This window comes from Crotalus tigris, unplaced genomic scaffold, assembly GCF_016545835.1.
Source record: "Crotalus tigris isolate CLP2741 ecotype Arizona unplaced genomic scaffold, ASM1654583v1 scf7180000018762.419966263:882430, whole genome shotgun sequence".
In the NCBI taxonomy this organism is placed as follows: Eukaryota; Metazoa; Chordata; class Lepidosauria; order Squamata; family Viperidae; genus Crotalus; species Crotalus tigris.
Window position 1 is genome coordinate 98701 of NW_024097187.1, and position 21089 is coordinate 119789.

The 21089-nt window shown below is 36.3% G+C and overlaps 1 protein-coding gene across 5 annotated transcripts in view; it reads left to right on the forward strand.

Moving 5' to 3' along the window:
* The first annotated feature begins 2446 nt into the window (after positions 1-2446).
* The window catches only part of SCAF1 (SR-related CTD associated factor 1), a 35575-nt gene continuing 16932 nt past the window's right edge, over positions 2447-21089 (forward strand). Inside the window, exons 1-5 of one of the 5 annotated variants that reach the window (XM_039355828.1) lie at positions 2763-2781; positions 3057-3128; positions 5639-5799; positions 18625-18691; positions 20331-20458. In XM_039355828.1, the coding sequence (XP_039211762.1) occupies positions 2778-2781; positions 3057-3128; positions 5639-5799; positions 18625-18691; positions 20331-20458 (432 nt within the window). In that variant the 5' untranslated portion in view covers positions 2763-2777. Of the gene's footprint in view, positions 2644-2762; positions 2782-2894; positions 3129-5638; positions 5800-18624; positions 18692-20330; positions 20459-21089 lie in introns of those variants that run through there. The other 4 variants (XM_039355829.1, XM_039355830.1, XM_039355827.1 and 1 more) reach the window with 4 other exon arrangements.

Here is a 21089-nt window from a genome sequence, read left to right on the forward strand (position 1 = left end):
TCCTGTCAGCCTAATTATTCTGGCTGGAGAGGAGTCCAGAAGGAGAGCCTGCTCTCCTCTTGCTCCTGCTTTCTGGAACATCTTGCCTCCCAAGGTGAGGCTGGCCTCAACCCTCCTATTCTAGGGCCTAAAGACTGTCTCTGCCAGTTGGCTTCCAGCCCCAATGGGGGAATAGAAGATTGTTGATTGAGTAACAACAGATCCCACCTCCCCCAACTCTGTCTCTGCCTTTGCCATGTTTCCTTAGATTTCAATTTATCTACGTTTTAATGTAAATGTATATACATATTTTAATGATGTAAGTTGCCCAGAGTTATCCTATAGTAAGATAGACAACCAATACATTTTATAAATAAAAATAAAATAAATAAATGAGTTTCTTTACATAGTAGTTCAGTTTATGTCTTTTAATTAAATCCTCTGAAGATACGCATTGTTGCTGAGTCTTAAAAGCTGGTATTAAGTGTCTATGTGGATCAATTTTTGAAATAATGCAAGATTATTAGTGGGCTTATCCCCAAATAAGGAATAATTGTATCTGTCCAAAACACTGAACTGTAAGCCAAGGGGAATAATTAGTGGTCTGTAACATTTATATTTCTATGATTTGTTAAAACAAAATACATTATATCTTCTTGTCTGGCTTACATAATGTGCTAAAATACATGAGCCAGCTATCTTAGAACTGAATGTATTGTGCAAAATTAGAATCCTTGGGTAAATCATAATAGAATAGCTAGGTAAACCATGGTTAACACAAACAGTTATGATTTAATTTTGCCTTAATTTTTAAACCACCATTTATGATACAATACAAAGACAGTATAAAGATAAAAACTTTTAAAATGCCTGGCTAAATATGGGTTACTTGCCCCATATTAGTATAAAAAGGAAGATTTTATGTGAGTCAGAGCAAATATGTTATTTTATTTTTATTTATATCCCACATTTATTTTCACAAATAACTCAAGGCGGAGAACATATCCAACAGATCTTCTCTTCCTATTTTCTCCACAACCCTGTGTGTTAAGTTGGGATGAAAGAGAGTGGTCCAAAGTCACCTAGTTGACTTTCATACCTAAGGCAGAATGAGAATTCAACATCTCCAGCTTTCCAATCTGATTTCTTAACCACTAAACTAAACTGGTATACAGATAACCCTTGACTTACAACCCCAACTGAGCCAAAATTTCAGTTGCTAAGCAAGACAGTTATTAAGTGAGTTTTGCCCCATTTTATGACCTTTCTTGTTATAGTTGTTAACTGAATCACTGCAGTTATTAAGTTAGTAACATCGTTTTAAAGTGAATTTCTCTTTCCCATTAAGTTTACATGTTAGGTCGCAAATAGTGATCACATGACCCTGGGACACTGCAAACATCATAAATATGAGTCAGTTACCAAGTGTCCAAATTTTGATCACATGTCTATGGGGATATTGCAACCTTTATAAGTGTAAAAAACAGTCATAAATGACTTTTTTCAATGCCATTCATTGGTCACTAAATGAAAGGTTGTAAGTCAAAGACTACTTGTATTTATTGGAGCTGACTTTGACCTTACAAATCTGGTTGTTGCTGACGTGAAAGGGGGATGGAGGTATCAATCAATCTGCACCTTTCAAAGATCATTTCTCAATTCTTATAGTTGAATATTCAAATTATTGAAATATATCAGTGAAGATTCTAAGTCACCAGGTAGAGTTGTCTGAAAGTTGAGTCAAATAGCAAAAGAAAGAAAGAAAGAAAGAAAGAAACAAAGAAAGAAAGTCCCGTTGCCGTGACTTAGCTTCCAGACATTATTGAAACATTATTGGAGATGTACCTTCTCATTTCCAAGCTGTCACAAACATTCACATTTGTGAGAATCCTTTTTAAAAAATACTGTGTTAATTTAAATTTTGCCTTTTGGGGATTGTAGGTACATCTGCAAGATATTGCAAAAATAATAATCATGGAATGATAGAAAGTTATCTGGTGAAGTTTGTAATTTTACCTACTTCTACAGAATTCCTTCCTGTCAGAGCTGTTATTGATACCTAAAAATAGGAGTTCTGATACATTGGGTGAACCCTGCTACAGTTTCTGCCATCTTTTATAACTGGCTGGGGAAACGATAAAAAGCGCTGTTCAGGAGAGAGCGAAATATGCATTTGCGTCATTTGCGTGTGCATGTGAATGTCTACAAATGACCCCTTCTCACCCCGCACATGGCGGATTCTATCAATTGGCACAGGCAATTACATCGCCTGCGAGCGAACTATTTAAGACCGTAGCCCCTTAGTTTCGCATGGCATTCCGGGATCGGTCGTTCTCATATGGGCCCATCCGTGGCATATCCGGTACTACATCTCCCATCATACCGTGTGCTCTACTTCCTGGTCGATACGAGGATCTCTGGTAGTAATAGTACTCTTCCTCCATCTTCGCTAAAGAGCCATGCCAATCGCAACTACACATCCCAGAATGCTCATCAGCATCTCTTGTCCCACCCTTCTCAGTTACCCTCCCTGCTGTAAGGCCGAAAGGAGTAAAATGGCTGCCACAGAGGCCGGGCCCGAACACTTTCGATGGCGATCGCCGCGCCTCCTGGTTTTGTGCTGAGGTGGGCGGGCGGAGGGGCCTAGTTTCCCGGTGGAGCCGGGTAATTACGGAAAGGGTTTGGGAGGCATGTTGGGAGAAAAGCAGATATTATGATCGGAGTTGGGGGTGTAGAAAGCGCCATTGTAAGAAAAGGAGATATTAGGTGTACGCAATGCAGAAGCGAGCACTAAAAAGATGGGTATGGGTCATTTTGGGCTGACGCAAGAGAAGGTTGTGGGGCGAACCCGTTAGTTAAGATGGGGGAGGGGAGGAAAAGGTTGGGGGGAAGTCAGGACCGATCAGAGATTTCACCTCGAAATGGAGGTAGGGCACATAGTAAGAGGGAGGGAAAGCACTTGATGAGCTCCCTGACTTATAGGATATCTCATTTGGAAGTGTGGAGAGGAAGCAGATGGTAAATGGAGTATGAGGTTGGTGTTGATGGTTTTTGGGACTTGCATATTTCGGGAACAGGTCCCATTGATCAGCTCACCGTTTACCTGGGAAGAAGAGGACGTGGAAAGGAAGCATACCCTTACTTTTGTGGTATGTGATTGGTATGGAGGACAAGATGGAATTGGGGTCTACTAGTCTGAAGGAGGTGGGTGGATGTCTTAATGTCTCTTGAGGACCCAGAATGAGGTTTAATTGGGAGAAGGATTGGTAACCCAATAGTCTCCATATTTATACAAATTGTAATTTAAAAAATCTAGAGGAAACCAAATTACCTATTTGTGGTTGAATAACTTTTGACAGAATTCTTAGTATGGCATTTGTCAGGGCAGTGATTGTGGTGAGAAGGGGATTAGGACACAATATGGCCACAGAAAAAGCAAATACTGAGCACAGGAAGCTGCCTTGCATAAATCATATTGTTTAGTTTGTATGATTTATTTTTGGCTGAGGTTTTAAGTTCCCCACAGCCTATGCATCATTATTTTTCCTAGATAAGCATGAGATTAAGTAAAAGCTCTTTGTATGCAAAATATTATTAAGATGTGTAATAATAACAAATTATATAACAGGTTGAAATGAGATGCAGCTCTGGTCAAAGATACTTCTGATATCTGAGAGTTGCATTAGCACAGGACATTTACTAATGAAGTATCAAATTATTGATAACTAAAAACTTGACATGTTGAAACTGATTGCCTAAATGCTGATCAATATATAGTATTGTTAATAGGTGAAGGAGAGTCTTAGTAAATGGTTGGAATATCATGTCTCGAACAAGGTGAGAATGTTGGAATTCTAAATAAGCACTGAGTACAATGGGCAGATTTCTGTGTGGTCTTAACTTGAAATGCAGAAAGTGCAAAGTGGAGGGGTAAGATTTGGAAAGAGTAAAAGAAAACCAGTCCGCACAAACAAGCAAAGCCCCATCTGCGGGATGCAGTCAGCACACAAAACCATGCACCCTCTGGTCTGCAGAAAACCTCTCTCCACGGAACCAGTCCCTGGTGCCCAAAAGATTGGGGACCTCTGCCTTGGAGGATCTTAAAGAAATACTGCTGGAATGAATTTTTAGCAATAAAGTAACTGTTAATTAAGGAGTTGGATAATTGACTTGTTAGGTAAATAAAATAATCATGGTTTGAAGCTTCTTATGTAGCTCTGTCATAAGATGAAAGGCTGGCAAATATCTACACATCTGCCAGATAACTGGTTCGCTAAACATAAAGAATTGGGAAATAACAAACCTATTTGGAGCTAGCATATTTTTTCCTCATTAAAGGTGTTAAATGTCTTCATAATTCAGGATTCAAGAACCTTTTGCTCTCTCAGCTTTCAATTTTGAAGCTGTCCTCTACCAGTGATACAACTTCTTAGGCTTCATTCTCATTACTTTCAGAGGACTTTCTGGATATGCTGTTGTTTCTTGATGTTCATTTTTCTATAGATATCTTTTTAAAAGAGAAATGGACCAAACCTTGAGAAAACAATTGGGGGGAGAGATGGGCAAATATTTGGAAGTTATGGGGAATTGCAAGATTTATAAAAATAGAGAAAATGCCTTTCGTAAAAAAATGGTATGGCAGAGGAAAATTTGATGGATGGATAGTTACAATAGGAAAGGATTTAGTTGCTTCAGATATAGATGTAGGAATGTGAAAAATTAATCACTTAAGGGACCATGAGCACTGAAATTTAACCTCACTGTACATAAAAGCTAATGCTTTTTCCCTTAATATATTTTATTTGATAATGGGCTGTTTAATCAATTGTGTTCTAGCAGCTTACCATGACATTATCAGATTCAAGACCGTTGCTGTACATTGTACCAAGAATTTCCACTGAGATCCTATCTCAGTAGACTTATATATAAGACAATGAGTAATTTCTTTACTCATTATGGCAAGAGGACACAACTTATGTTATCTTAAGACAACCAAAATTTTGCATGGAATGGTGAGGGCCATACTTCAAAAGTGGGTATTTGTTTTGGGATGACAGTTCAGGAGTTTTTGTGTGTGAAATGGCCTTATACGGATGCAAGTTTTTAAGTTATTCATTTGCTTCCCCCCCTCCCCCCCCCGTCTAAAAAGGGGCAAGGTTTTTTTGCCCCAGTCACTCTGGAGAATTGTGGGGCTGGCAGCTGAATAATAGAAAGCCATCCTTTTTTAAATATGTAGCTGCTTTACAAAGCTAGAGCTTGTACATAAATGAGCAGGTAGTTTTTCTGCTTTGACTAAGTCTGAAATTATTGTCTGGTTTAAAGTTGCCATCTGTTTGATACTCTTTCCTAGTGATTTTCATCCACTTTGTTTGGCAAACAATTAGAAATACCTAAATTAAGAATATACTTTTTTAAAGGGAGGCAATAACTATAATTTCATTCGCCTTATTGCTTTCATATTTATGAACGATCTAAATTTTGTTTTGAATGATGGGTTTCAGGCAAACTTTTGGGAAACCTTTAGCTTGAAGTTCAAATATCTAGGAGTAACTTGGGCAAAATTGGGTAGTGATATTCCCTCAGTTCTATAAAAATGGAAGAGTTCCTTATAATACCAATACTTAAATCTGGAATCTCATTAATCTCTTGTTCATCTCAGCTTCTAGGATTTGTACCACTGCAGACATGGAAGAAGAGAATCAGCGCTCACCAATCAGGGAGGGTTCTGCACATAGTGGTGAGAAGCCAGCCAGTGAACCTTCCCTCGATTCGGATTGGGACCAATCGGGAACCCTCTGTATTGGCCACGTTATCATTTTGGTAATAGCTGCTCTATTTATCAAGAGATTGTGGGATGGGGGGGATGGATGGGATGTTTCTTACTGGTGCAGCACAAAAACTCAGAGTCACAGTGAAAGGGAACAAAAGAAACTGATTCATATTAGGGTAGTGCGCAGAAAGTGATTTTGTTCAAAATTAATTTGTACTGCTGGTGGTACAGACAACATGATGTTCTTTATGTAGTCACAGGTCTTTTAAATTTTGCAATAAACATGACTATTCCTTGTACTCTTGATCTAAGTGTTATCTGGGTGTCTACAAACAACTTCATTTATAAAATATTTCTTTCTTAGTTTGTAACATGCCAGTAAGGTATTCTAGCACAGGAAAAATATGCAGTAAACTAGAAAATGCCATGGCAATTGGAAGCCATCATGTCTCCTTATGATCTTAGAAAATCTAGGCATCATCTTTCATTTTTTCCACAAATTAAAATACTGTTCTGCATTTTAAGAACTCCTGAAAATTGAACTTGATAAGATGCTTTAGAAGCAGCTAGAGTTTTGTACCAGGAGCCTTATTTTGTTCTTTTTAGCATTGCTATTGCAGCATTAGGAATACCCCAATAGTAACTATTAAGCCTCCTAAAAATTAAAAAGCAAACTTCAAGTTGCACAAAATATTGGGGGGGGGGAAGAACCTTATATTTCTTGAGTATCTCAAAGCTTAAGAAGACTTTTTTGAATCTAAGATTTTCAAGGAATCAGAATAAGATGACATTTCATTGCTGAATAGTATTGCAACAAATGCAATAGTTAATCAATATTAAATTGTCACATGCAGCATCTAGCATATTGCTTAGATTATCAAAAATGGAACAAATCTAGAGTTACTCATTTAAAATCCATTGAAACAAATGGAATTTTCAGTAAAAAATAAACATGTTCGAAAAAATGCAATTTTGTTAGTCATGTTAACTGAAAATTCATAGATTTCAATTGGCTTTCTTTCTAAATTTGATTCAGTCTTGATCCAGTCAAACAGGTACAATGTTTTCCTTTTTCTATTTTGTTATATTAAATAAAGGTGAGAAATAAATAGCTAGAATTATACGAATCTAAAAGCTAAAGCATAGATGTATGTATAGATAGATAAACAAGGTGGTTTCTCTGTAATTTTCTTTTCCTAAAAACAGCAGTTCAAGGTATTTAAAGCAAGAACAGAACAGCAGGAGCTATCAAAGAGGCTCAAAGTAATGTTATTTTGACCATTTATTTTACTACATGTGAGAGCTACTGAACCTACTCAGTGTGATGGCTGCTTTTGTCCATGGTAAATTAAATAATAAATAGTTCCTAAAATTTTAACAATTCTAAGTTTAGTTTACAAGATGGCACGACCGCTGGAGGGCATGCTGATAACTCAGATTTAAAATTTTTTAAAAGCTAATTTTCAAAAAAGAAATAATTAATCTGACAGTCACTCTGATTCCAAAAGGAAACTATTCCATAGTGTTACTGCCGTATGTGAGAAACATTATTGCTTAGTTTCACCTCACCATCAGTTAGATTTTCATTAGGTAATTTTAAATTGAATGCTTGATTACTTCTGTAGAATTCAAAATATTTTAATAAACAGTTTTCTAAGAATACAAACAGCTTAATAACAGTGTCATTTCCATTGCATCTTAGTATCACAGCGCTCATTCTTTCTCTAAGGTAGGTTAACTGGGAAGGATATCAATCATAATCATCCAGTGACTTGATGGTAATTCAGATTTCCCTTGCTTTATTTTATTTTCAGTTTTTGAACCAGCATGCAGCAGAGTCTTGTGGAATGTTTTGTAATAATTAGATTCTTAGATTCTTAAATGTTTAAGTGATTTCATCACTGTATAGATCTTATTGAAATACTGGTGAATAATTAAATGTACATCTCCCCAGAGTAATTTTAAAACAGGCATAAATTTTGTGCTGTTTTCTTCACATTGAGCTTCAACTCCCAGCAACCCTTGCCTGAATAGCTATCATTTAAAAAAAAAAGGATATATAGAGGGCAACATGTTGCCCATCTGTGCTTTGGAAGGTGCCTACTTCTGAGGATTATCATTTGAGTTTCTTTAATATAGTAGAAAGAGCTTTGTAGGCCCACTGGAATATATCCTGAGTATACTGATAAATGTTTTGTCTTTAGTAATATATCTGTATTTTACCTAAAACATACTGAATTTGGACTAAGTTCCAAAGAATTTTGAAGCCCGTATGGCTCTTCTGTCACCTTTGTAGTTATTTGTGTTCTCTAAACAGCAACTCTATTACTGATGGGCCTCCAAAGCGGCATAGAATGGGCCTTTCTTGATGCAGTGATAAATAATTATTTATCTTTTTATACTAATTTTTATTAATGTTTACAGATACAAAGATAAAAAACTAATATAAACAAAAAATATAACACAAAAATAAAAAAATGAAGAGAAAAAATTAGTAAAAAAGAAAAATATATAAGAAATGACTTTCCCCCTTGGTCATGACTAGAATAAACAATCTCAGTAACTTATCACCTCTAATTCTACTACAAAAGTTTAACCTTGATTATTAAACCAACTTAATATTCCTTTCTTTGTTTTTAACAATCTTGATTTTTAATTCCTCTAAACAGCATCCTAGAACTTGATTTCCTTTCATCTTCTCTTTGTCTTTTCTCAGAAACGCCTTCAAAACTTTAACATGTCTTTTTTGTAAAACCAAAATAAGCAAGTTATACAAGTCATTCTTCTGGTTTGTTCTTTATACATCCCTTTTAATTATTAAGATAGCTTGCTTCATTTGCAAATCCAATATAACATCTTTATGTCATATATTTGCTTTGAAACCATGTATTTTTCCCTTTTTTTTCTTTATCCCAGGTCAAGTGTGTATTTTTGTAGTTTTTTAAAAAATATAGCAACTGCCTTTTATGCAGGAAAAGAAATTTTGGAACAAAATCTCACGATACACTGTGTTACCTGGTTATCTATCTGTGTCATGCTGTCACTTTCCTAATTTAAAGAATTCCATCAAACAATTAGTTTTCAGTGCTAGTTTAATTTTTTTTATGATCAAAAATTATTAGAACTAGAAATGAGCACCTGATTTTAACTGTATTAAAATTAAGTTACGATGTGGAGGGAATGTATCTCTGAAAGATGCTTCTAAGGAGATATATGTCCATGAGGTTATCTTTCCTGGAAACAAACTCCATTTTTTTTTTTTTTTTTTATTGAAAGTTTTATAAATTTTACAAAAAAGGAAAAATAATACAAAACAAGAGGCAACATATACAGAAAAATAAAACTAAACAATACATATATTAAATAAAAAAAAAAAAACCCCATCCCCCAGCCCTCCCAAAAAAAAAACAAAACAAAACCCCTCCCTTCCCCCCCCTGAGCTTCCCAGAGCAGAATATAGGCTTAAAAAATAAAAATTAAAATTAAATTAAAAACTTTATATTTATATATATAAAAAAATTATCTATAATATATATGAAAATAAAACTTATGAAAAAACTATATAATATTTTTGTATACCCAATCTAAATTGTATAAATTTTATCCATTTATCCCAAACAGCAAAAAACTTCTCTTGCGTTTGTTGCTTTAAGAAAGCCGAAATCTTTGCCATTTCTGCCAGATAAGCTACTTTAAGAAACCATTCCTGCAATGTAGGCAAAGATTCCTTCTTCCAGTATTGTCCTACTAACAGCCTAGCGGCTGTGATCAAGTTTAACATCAATACAACCTCCTTTGTATCACAATCTGTAACAATACCTAACAAAAATAATTGCGGAGTAAATTTTACCCTCCTTCTAAAAATTCTCTGGATATTCCACCATATTTTAATCCAAAATGCTTTTATCTCTCTGCATGACCACCAAATATGATAATAAGAAGCCTCCTTATAACCACATCTCCAACATTTGGGTTGCACGTCAGGATACATATAAGACATTTTTTGTGGATCAAGGTGCCATCTATAAAACATTTTATAAAAATTCTCCCTTAAGTTCTGTGCTTGAGTAAATTTGACATTTCTCACCCAAATAGTTTCCCAGGTGTCCAATGAAACTGGCTCACCAAAATTCTGCGCCCATCTAATCATACAATCTTTAATTAGTTCCGTTTCTGAGTCCAATTCAACTAAAACCCCATAAATTCTCTTAATGTGGGTTTGTCTTTGATCCTTCAGTTGCTTAATAAGGTTTTCATCTTCTCTAAGAAAACCCACCTTACAATCCATCTTCCATCTATCTAATAATTGCCTATATTGGAACCAAGAATAAGTAAAATTTTCTTGTGCTAACTCTTCCCGTGATTTTAATTGCCAGTTTTGTCCATCCCATTTAAGTAACTGTCTATAAGACACCATATCCATTTTAACCCCTCTTTTTATTCCTTCTATCGCATGCCAAGGTATAGCCCATAATGGTACTTTAAAATCACTTTTATAATATTTTCTCCAAATCCTAAGTAAAGAAATTCTTAAAATATGAGATTTAAAAGCCCAATCTATTTTTTTATTAAATATTAAATAGGCATGCCACCCATAAAGTAAATCCCATCCCTCTAAGTAAAGTATCTCAGAATTTGTCAAATTTACCCAATCACTAATTAATGTTAAAACCACCGCATCATAATATAATTTCAAATTTGGTACCTTAAGTCCACCCCTCTCACGGAAGTCTTGCATAATTTTAAACTTAACCCTTGGTTTTTTCCCTGCCCAAATAAATTTGTTGAGACCCTTCTGCCACTCATTTAAATTAATCTCATTTTTCAAAATTGGTAACATTTGAAACAAAAAAAGAAACTTGGGTAGAATATTCATTTTTATCACTGCAATTCTTCCCATGAGGGATAATTGCAACTTTTCCCAATTCTTCAAGTCCTTCTGTACCCTGACCCACAACCTTTCATAATTATTTTTAAATAATTTTGCATTAGAAACAGACAGCATCACCCCCAAATATTTTACCTTATTAACAATCTCAAAACCCGTCAAGTTGACCAAAATCTGCTTCTCCTGACTCGACATATTTTTAGGTAAAATTTTAGTCTTATTTACGTTAATCTTAAAACCCGAGACCAAACCATAATGATGAATCAACTGTAATAAGTTTACTACAGAATAATCAGGTTGCGACAAAGTAACAACCAAGTCATCCGCAAAAGCTCTCAACTTATATTCTTTTTTATTAACATATATTCCTTTAATTTCCTGAGACTCTCGAATTTTGATCAATAATATTTCCAATGTTAAAACAAACAACAATGGCGATAAAGGACACCCCTGTCTAGTACCTTTCTCTATTGTAAAAACCTCCGACAAACCTCCATTAACAATAAGTTGTGCCGTTTGTTTTTGATATATTACCGTAAGGGCTTGTAATATCTTTTCACCAAAATTCATTTCTTCCATTACTCTTAACATAAAATGCCAATTCAATTGATCAAATGCTTTTTCAGCATCTAAAAATATGAGCCCTGCAGGAACTTGGTTGTTCTTGTCTAAATATTCTAGTAAATTAATAATTTGTCTGACATTATTTTTCATATACCTTCCTGTTATAAATCCTGATTGATCTTTATGCACAAGATGATGCACCACCCTCATAAGCCTATTTACCAAAATTTTTACAAATATCTTATAATCCACATTTAAAAGAGATATAGGCCTGTAATTTTTTGGTAGGGTAAGATCTTGATCCTCCTTTGGAATCAATGATATAAAAGCACTACGCCATGAAGGAGGAATCTCTAAACCCTGTAAAATACCATTAAAAAGATCATGTAATGGTTGGATCATCTCCTCTATTAGAACTTTGTAATAAACAGCTGTTAACCCATCCGTACCCGGTGCTTTCCCTAATTTCAATTGTTGAATTGCTGAGGTAATTTCCTCCTTAGTAATTAAACCATTAATTTCATATTTCTGATCCTCAGTCAGTTTAGGAAAACTTGCCTCAGCTAAATATTTATTTATATCTAGCATTTGTATATTAGTAGATTTATATAGGTTTTGATAATAATCCAAAAAAGATTTTTTAATCAATTCCTTCTGAGAAACTAATTTACCCTTATAGTTTATTTTCTCTATTATTCTTTGTCTCTGTTTCTTTCTTAATTGATAAGCCAACCATCTCCCAGGCTTATTGGCATTACAAAATGTATTTTGTTTCATAAATAATAAGTTGGTTGCAGCTTGATCTGCTATCAACATATTAAATTGTGACCTTAATAACTTTACAGATTCTTTAATACTCTCATCAGAAGGATTTAAAATCAAAGCCCTTTCTTTTAATTTAATTTCATCTTCAAGTTCTCTACGTTTCTGAATCTGATTTCGCTTATAAAAATTATTCATTTTTATCAAAACACCGCGCATAAATGCTTTACCTGCATCCCATACCATTGACATTGAAGTCCCCTTATACATATTCAAAGCAAAATAGTCCTTTAAACACTCCTTTAGTTTTTGAACATTCTTTTCTTGTCTAAACAAATTTTCATTAACTCTCCAAGATCTTCTTTCCTCTTTCTCTTGAATCAGCTCCATCCAAACTGGACTATGATCCGTCAGTGATCTAGGAAAAATCTTTACATTCTTTACTTTATTATACAAGTCCGTGGTAATCAAGAAAAAGTCAATTCTTGAAAAAGATTGGTGTCTATCAGAAAAAAAAGTAAAGTCTCTCTCCTCTTGATTACGTTCCCGCCAATAATCCCTTAATTCCCAGTCTTCTTTCATGTCAAAAAAGGCTTTAGGTAGCCTTGCTTGTTTAAGAAAAGGAGAGGAACCTTTCTTATCCCTTAGTGTATCTAAGACACCATTCCAATCACCCATTAATACCACTGATCTATAATCAAGCAAAGTTATTTTTTGATGTAACTGTTTATAAAATTGTTCCTGTTGTTGATTTGGAGCGTAAAGTCCAACTATAAGTACTTTCTTACCATATATACCAAGTTCAATCATCACATATCTCCCCTGGGGATCTGATTCTACCAGACAAGCTGGTAGGTTTTGTTTAACATATATAACAACTCCCCCTTTCTTCCCAGGAGCAGGAGATATAAAATGAGATCCCAAACGAGCATTAACTAAATATTTCTGGTCTTTAAGTAAAATATGAGTTTCCTGTAGACAAATAACATCATTGGTATGTTGCTTCAAATAATAAAAGATTTTTTTCCGTTTCTGAGGAGAATTCAATCCATTAACATTCCAGGTCAAAAACTTTGCCATCTCCCTTGGCACGCAGCCTGGAGAAGACACCATCAAAATCTGACAGAGCTGCGTGTGTTGCATAACTCTTGGGTCTTGCTCCTCCCACCGGCGGTGAAGCACTTCCAGGAGAACTCTCTTTGGGCTCTTTTTTACGTTGCTCCTTCTCTTTACGCTTATAGGCTGCACGAGTCATCCTCTGCTCTTTAGCCTCCGTCTGGCGTTGCTTTGCCGCTTCTATCATCCCTGCGGAAACCAAATCTAATGCCTCAGATTGCTGCTCAGCTTCCTTACCACTCAAAGATTTCCGACCAGATGAAGTTGAGCCTGCACCCAGGACCGAAGTATAAAAATCTCTAGCTTTATCAACTGTGTTCAATCTGTAGCGTGTCCCAGCATGGCTCAAAACAATACCCATCGGAATTTCCCATCTAAATGGCATCGATCTAGCTTTAAGCTCATTGGTTAAAAAAGCAAAGTCTTTTCTACTTCTTAAAATTTTGGATGGGATTTCCTTTAGAATGATGACATCTTGGGCGGCAATCTGAAATCTTTTGTTGTAAAAGGCTTGTATAATCTCATTCCGCAGGGACTTCTTTGTAAAGTAAATCACCACATCTCTAGGCAAATTCTTCTGCTTAGCAATCCAGGAGTTGAGTCTATAAATTTTTTCCACTTCTCTCTGTAATTCTCCTTTATCCATATCCAAGGCCAGCGCCAGATCAGTAAGGACCACCTCCACCAAATCTTGATTGATATCTTCCTTGAGGCCTCTAATCCTCAGGGCATACTCCATCTGTCTATACTGAAACATCAAAATATCTTCTTGTGAGGAGTCCACCTTCCTTTCCACGTCTTGAATTTTGTCATCCAAAGAGTCAACTTTGTCTTCCACTTCCTCAAGCCTTGCGTCGAGCTTAACCACCACAGTAGCCAAACCTGAAACAGCTGCCAATATATCTTGTCGTAGTTCATTATTATTTTCTTGCAATTTAGACTTTATCCCCGTTATCTCTTCTTTGAGATCAGATTTAATTTCTGATTTAATCTGTGAAACAAATTGATTCATTTCCTCTCTCATTTGAACTACAATCTCTCCCATTATGCCTCTAACCTCTTGTACTGAAAGTCCAGGTAGAGGAGGGGAGGGTGGTGGCTGAGCCGGTGGTACATGTTTAGATTGTTGTTGTAGCTGTGCAGTGGAAGTTATAGGAGAAGAAATAACCTTAGGTGCTGAGGAAGGCTGCTGCCTCTTTGAAGCCATTTTAAAAAGCACAATTGTCACTTCCCTTTCCCCTCCAGCCAAAAAGGGAGGAGGAAAGAAAAAAAAAAATTTTTAAAAAGAGACAAACTATAGTCATTAAAAGTCCAGAGTAAATCCAAAGAATAAGTAGTAAAAGAGCAAACAGTTCAAAAGAAAAAATTCTAAACCAAAAGCAAAAGCAGAAGCAAAAAACAGTCCTTAGAAAGGGAAAGTAAAACAAAAGAGAAAGGAAAAAAAACTCCGACAGTTTCAAAACGCCATCTTAAATCCTTTCACTAGTATAACAAAAAAAAAGGAGGAAAAATAGTAAAAATCAAAAGATAAAAAAATAAACACCTAAAATATAACAAAAAATCCTTTAAACTGCTCCGTCCGTTTAAAAATTACTCACCAAAATGCTGTAAACACGGAGATAGAAGCGGCGGTTTCTTTTGCTTCCTAGGAAGCAAAAACAGCTGGGAGGCGGAGATCAGCAAGAGCTCCGAGGGAACACTCCTTTCACCCCCTCTAGAAATAAATCCAGAGGGGGTTCAGGGGTTCTACCTCTACTCTTGCATTCTCTGTCCCTTCCCTTTGCCCGGGAAGGGATTTCCGAGCCGCGGGCCAGCTGATGCGCGCTGCGCTCCGCGGCTCTGACACTTCCCCAGCTGGACGGCTAAAAGCTAGCCGCCATCGCCGTCGCCTCCCACTGCAACTGCCTTTTATGCAGGAAAAGAAATTTTCCTGCATAAAATTTTGGAACAAAATCTCACGATACACTGTGTTACCTGGTTATCTATCTGTGTCATGCTGTCACTTTCCTAATTTAAAGAATTCCATCAAACAATTAGTTTTCAGTGCTAGTTTAATTTTTTTTATGATCAAAAATTATTAGAACTAGAAATGAGCACCTGATTTTAACTGTATTAAAATTAAGTTACGATGTGGAGGGAATGTATCTCTGAAAGATGCTTCTAAGGAGATATATGTCCATGAGGTTATCTTTCCTGGAAACAAACTCCATTTTAAAATTGATCTTCTAACTAAACTTTTTAGGAACCTGTAATGAATGAAATGTGTCCATGTCGCAAGTTATTTTAAGTACATCCAATGGGCTCAAAATACAAAAGAGCCAGTGCAACACAAGCCTAGTCAACACACAAACACAGCATTCACAAGCTATTGCTCTGCACTATTACTCCATTCTTCCCTACTGCTATTACTACTCCAACTACTATTCCTTGTAATACAGGTAGTCCTTGACTTACAACTATTCATTTAGTGACCATTTGAAATTACAGTGGCACTTATGGCTGTTGCAACATCCCCATGGTCATGTACTTAAAATTTGGATGTTTGGCAACTGGCTCATATATATGACGGTTGCAGTGTCCTTTTATGATCTGACAAACAAAGTCAATGGGGAAGCCACATTCATTTAACAACCATGTTACTAATTTAACTCTGCAGTGATTCATTTAAGAACTATGACAAGAAAAGTTTTAAAATGGGGCAAAACTCATTTAACAACTCACCTAGCAATGGAAATTTGGAACTCATTTGTGGTTGAACTCAAGGGTTACTTGTACTGCTAGAGAAAATTCTTTCTACCTACTTTATTCATAAACACACCTCCCACATACCACCACACCAGCTTCTCCTTAGCACAATTTTTATAGCCAACATTGTCCTGCTGGCTGGGGAGATGTGTTAAAGAGAAGGGTGAAAGCAGCCCAGGTGCCAGCTATTTTCTGGACAGCCTGTCCTCTCATGGTTCTCAAAGCAGCTTTCAGACTATCTTGGTATATGAAGACTTATGCTAAAAAGAATACCAAAAGGAACAACTCTGCAATCTTGAAGCAGTAGAGTATATCAAATGGACTCAGACAATTTTGTGACTAGATTAGGCATAAAGTTGAGTTCAAAGTTAAATCAATAGTATTAAGGCAGATTTTTTTGCTGCAAGTGTCATGGCTATTAGAATTCATTTTTGGGCTGAATGGAACATATGGACTAGATTAGAACATAGAACATAAACCATAGAACAACAGAGTTGGAAGGAATCTTGGAGGTCTAGTCCAACCCCCTGCTCGAACAGGAGACCCTATACTATTTCAGACAAATGGCTGGCCTGCCTCTTCAGTGATGGGGTACCTACAATTTCTGAAGGCAAGGATTTCATTGGTTGATTGTTCTCACCATTAGGAAATTTCTCCTTAGTTCTAGATTGTTTCTTGTCTTGCCTTCTGGTGCTTTGGAAAATAGGTTGACCCCCTCATCTTTGTGGCAGTTCCTCAGATATTGGAACACTGCTATTGTGTCTCTCCTAGTCCTTCTTTTCACTAGACCTGACATGCCCAATTCCTGCAACCATTCTTCATATATTTTAACCTCCAGCCCCCTAGTCATTGTTGTTGTTTTTCTCTGCACTCTTTCCAGAGTCTCGACATCTTTTTTTATATTGCGATGACCAAAACTGAATGCATTATTCTGAGTGTGGTCTTATTAAAGCTTTGTAAAGCAGTACTAATACTTCATGTGATCTTGATTCTGTGCCTCTAGTATTGCAGCCTAGGATTGAATTGGCTTTTTTGGCTGCTGCCATACGCTGTTCGCTCATATTTAAGTGACTGCCAAATCACATAGAACTCCAAAATCCCTCCTACAGTTACTGGTATTGAGCCAAGTTTCACCTAGTCTGTATCCAGACAATTGGTTTTTCTTGTCTAAATGTAAAATCTTACTTTTCTCTACGTTGAATTTCATTTAGTTAGATAGGGTCCAGCATTCAAGTCTGTTGAGATCCTTCTGGATCTTGAGCCTAACTTTTGGTGTGTTGGCTATTCCTGCCAGCTTAATGTCGTTTGCAAATTTGATGAGTTCCCCTTTTATTCCCTCATCTAGATTGTTTTTGAAGATATTGAAGAGTACTGGGCCTAAAATGGAACCTTGGGGTACCCCACTGCTTACTTCCCTCCATGAGGATGTAGTTCCATTAAGAACTACACGTTGAATACGGTTTGTCAGCCAGTTACAAGTCCATCTGGTGGTGGTGCTGTCTATCCCACATTTTTCTAGCTTACCAAGAAGTAGGTTGTGGTCTACTTTGTCAAATGCCTTACTGAAATCTAAGTATACTATGTCCACAGCATTTCACTGATCCACTAATTTAGTCACTTTGAAATAAGATTTGTTTGGCATGATCTGTTTTTGACAAATCCATGTTGGCTTCTGGTTATAACTTTGTTTGCTTCTAGGTGTTTGAAGATTTGTTGCTTGATTATCTTTTCTGAGATCTTCACAGGTATTGATGTCAGACTGATTGGTCTGTAGTTTCCTGGATCTGTTTTTTTTTTTTTTTTTTCATTTTTGAAGATCGGTATCTCATCAGCTCTTTTCCATTTCTGTTCAGTTGTAAAAGATCCAAGACTGATGGAAGACAAACTAAAAAAAAAAAATTGGATCAGCCTTAGTTGCCTGAGCAAAGTTCCTATCACTTGTAACCAAATGAATGTTAATTTACAAGTCTGATACAGATAGTCTAATACAGATAGTCCTTGACTTACAATATTTGTTTAGTGACTATTCAAAGTTACAGCTGCACTAAAAAAAGTGACTTAGGACTGGTTTTCACATGACCATTGCAGCATGCCCATGTTCACACGATCAAAATTTGGGCATTTGGCAACTGGCATGTATTTATGACAGTTGAACTATCCCAGGATCCTGGAATCACCATTTGTAACCTTCCCGGCTTGCTCATGACAAGCAAAGTCAATTGGAAAAGCCAGATTCTCTTTAATGATCTCATGATTCACTGAACAGCTGCAGTGATTCACTTAACAACTATGGCAAAAAGATTGTAAAATGGGGCAAAACTCACTTAACAACTATCTAGCTTAGCAAGGGAAATTTTGGATTCGATTGTGGTTGTAAGTCAGGGACTACCGTAGAAGAATTTAACCATTTTTTAAATAACTCATAATAGATTGTTTTTCTTATGATGTTCCATTTCTTATATATATATGAATTGTTATGATGTTTCATTACTTATAATATATATGTAAATTTCATTTCTGATAGTTTCTTGCAATACAATAGCTGATGTTTGTTTTATAATTGTGTAAAGAGAAACTTAGGAATGAAAATGAGATTACTTATACCTTTTATTTATTTTGTATAGTGGTTGTATAAAATGTGCGCCCCTTTCAGCACTTGGCTCTCACACAATTCTTCCTTGTAGTGATGTTCAATAATCACTATAACAATATGCTTATTATATTTAATTGATCTTTTGGCAATTGCCACATTTGATGTTTCACAATAGCTGATAACTGTCTGTGTCTCCTGTCTTCACAGAAAGCTTTGCAGCAGGCTGTGGGCAGTGGCTTAGCAGGTGAACTGAAAGATCCAGCTAGTGAGAAAGGTACTAGAAGCCAGGATTGCAGGGTAGTATCGGCATCCGAGTTGTCTACCTACATCATTAGACTATAGAAAGCCGTAGAGTTAGAGCTGTATCTGCCATAAATTGTCAGCCCCTAGAAGGAAGTGCTTGTTATATGCAACCCACACTCGCTTATTTGTGAGATGAGCGATTAAATAAATCAGTTTAATAATTCAATCTTTAAAATTAGATTTTTTCCCCTCAATTACCACATTACCCTAGATCAGGGGTAGGCAACCTTGGCTCTTTTATGACTATGCTGGCTCAGGAATTCTGGGAATTGAAATCCATGAGTCATAAAAGAGCCAAGGTTGCCTACCCCTGCAACTAGATATTCAAAAATTTTAAAAATTGTTTGATTTGTATCTGCATTTCTCAGTTTTTTCAGAATGCTTTCATCATACCTCCCAAATGCAAAACAATCAAAGTAGTAAATGTAGAATGCGGAACTGTGGTCCTCCAAATTTGCTAGATTTCAGTTCTTAGCAATTTTATCAAGCATGGCCATTGATGAAGAATATGGATATAGATGTATCTCTGATGTAAAGGTGGATAATTTCTTTGCATGAAAGCCAATATATGAAGGCTTCTAGAAAAAACATGCCTGGCGGAGAGAGATGGGCTACCATCAGCAACTCTATATAGATAGTTCTTGACTTATAACCATTTGTTTAATGACCCTTTGAAGTTATAATGACACTAAAATCAGTGACTTATTATTGTTTTCACACTGTTGCAGCATCTCCATGGTCACATGATAAAAATCTGAACACTTGCAACTGGCATGTACTTATGACTATTGCAGTATCCTGGAATTATATGGTCACCTTTTGCAACTTTCTGACAAGTAAAACCAATGGGGAAGCCAGATTCTCTTAAGAGCTGTGCCATGGAAGGTCATAAAGTGGGGCAAAACTCAACAACTCTCTTGCTCAGTAACAGAAATTTTGTGGTCATAAGTTGAGGACTACCTGCAATCGTTTTTATAATACTTTCCCAACATGCTCAAAGCATTCCCCATCTGCCACTTTACCATTCTTACATAAAACACACACTACTTTCTCTTTATAATAGATGGCAAATTGAGAGATAATGTCTTATTTCAGGCCATTCAAGCAAATTTGTGACTGTGCATGGATTTGGGGGTCTCAAGATATTGATCCATAATGGTAACTTAAAGGTCACTGAAAAATAGGCATAACTAATTGCTGTTAAGGCATCTTGGTTCTTTTTTTAAAAATGCACAAAACCAAAAGGAAGATGCTTGTGCATACCTGAAACCCGCAGATTCATAGATTATGCAACACCAGCCTCCATTGATATTCTTAATATGCAGGCTGTATTTGGAATTATATGAAGTCGGTTGTATGATGACATACTGTAGTCCAGCAGTCCCCAGCCTTTCCAGTTCTGCGGACTGGCAGCAGCGGTGGTGGCAAAGGGGGGGGGGCAGGGGATGGTTTTGTGCCACTTGCACAAATGGAGCTTCCCGCACTTGCCTGCTGCTTGAGCAGCCTGGTTGCAAACAGGCCACAGACCAATAACTGTCTGCAGATCAGGGGTTGGGGACCTCTGCTCTAGTTGGTTATAAAATGTACACATTTTTTGTTTTCATTTTCAGATGCAGAATGCAAGTGCACAAGTCAAAATAAATGGTGTTGGAATTCTAAAACTGAAGGTTTCGGAGGAAACTGGCTGGGAACTGGGGATTCTGCCTTGGCCTATGATAGAAATGGTCCAATGGGTGAGGTATGTTGCAATCTCATATGATTATTCCTATTATGATGTAGAAAATATTGGCGAACCAAACATTTAATTGAAGAGCTTTACAAGTATCAGTCATTGTACAGAAATCCTTGATTTGACTATACGTATCCTTGACAAACAACCATTTGTTTAACAACCATTCAAAATTATGATGGTGCTGAAAATATAAAACTTATAACCAAGTGATCAAAATTTGAACACTTGCCCACCAACATAAATTCATGATGGTTGCAGTATCCTGGAATCACATGATCGCCATTTGTGACTTTCCCAAGAGGCTTCCAGCAAGCATATCATTCATTTAATGTCCATGGTGATTTACTTAATGATTGCAATAAAAAGTTATAGTACTTAATAACTGTATCATTTGGTGACAGATGCAGTGCCAGTTGTGGTTCTAATCAAGGACTACCTGTATAGGCACCTCCATCCAAGTTTCATTTTCCAAGTCATTGAATAGTGTGCTTGTTATCTTTGGGTGGAAGGCTTCATTGTATAGCATATGCAGATGTTCTATGGTGATAATAGGCCAAAATGATTTCTTTCACATTCACTTCTTTTTTCATTATAGAGGATATATGGCAGGCATGTTAAACTGCCGGCCTGCGGGCTG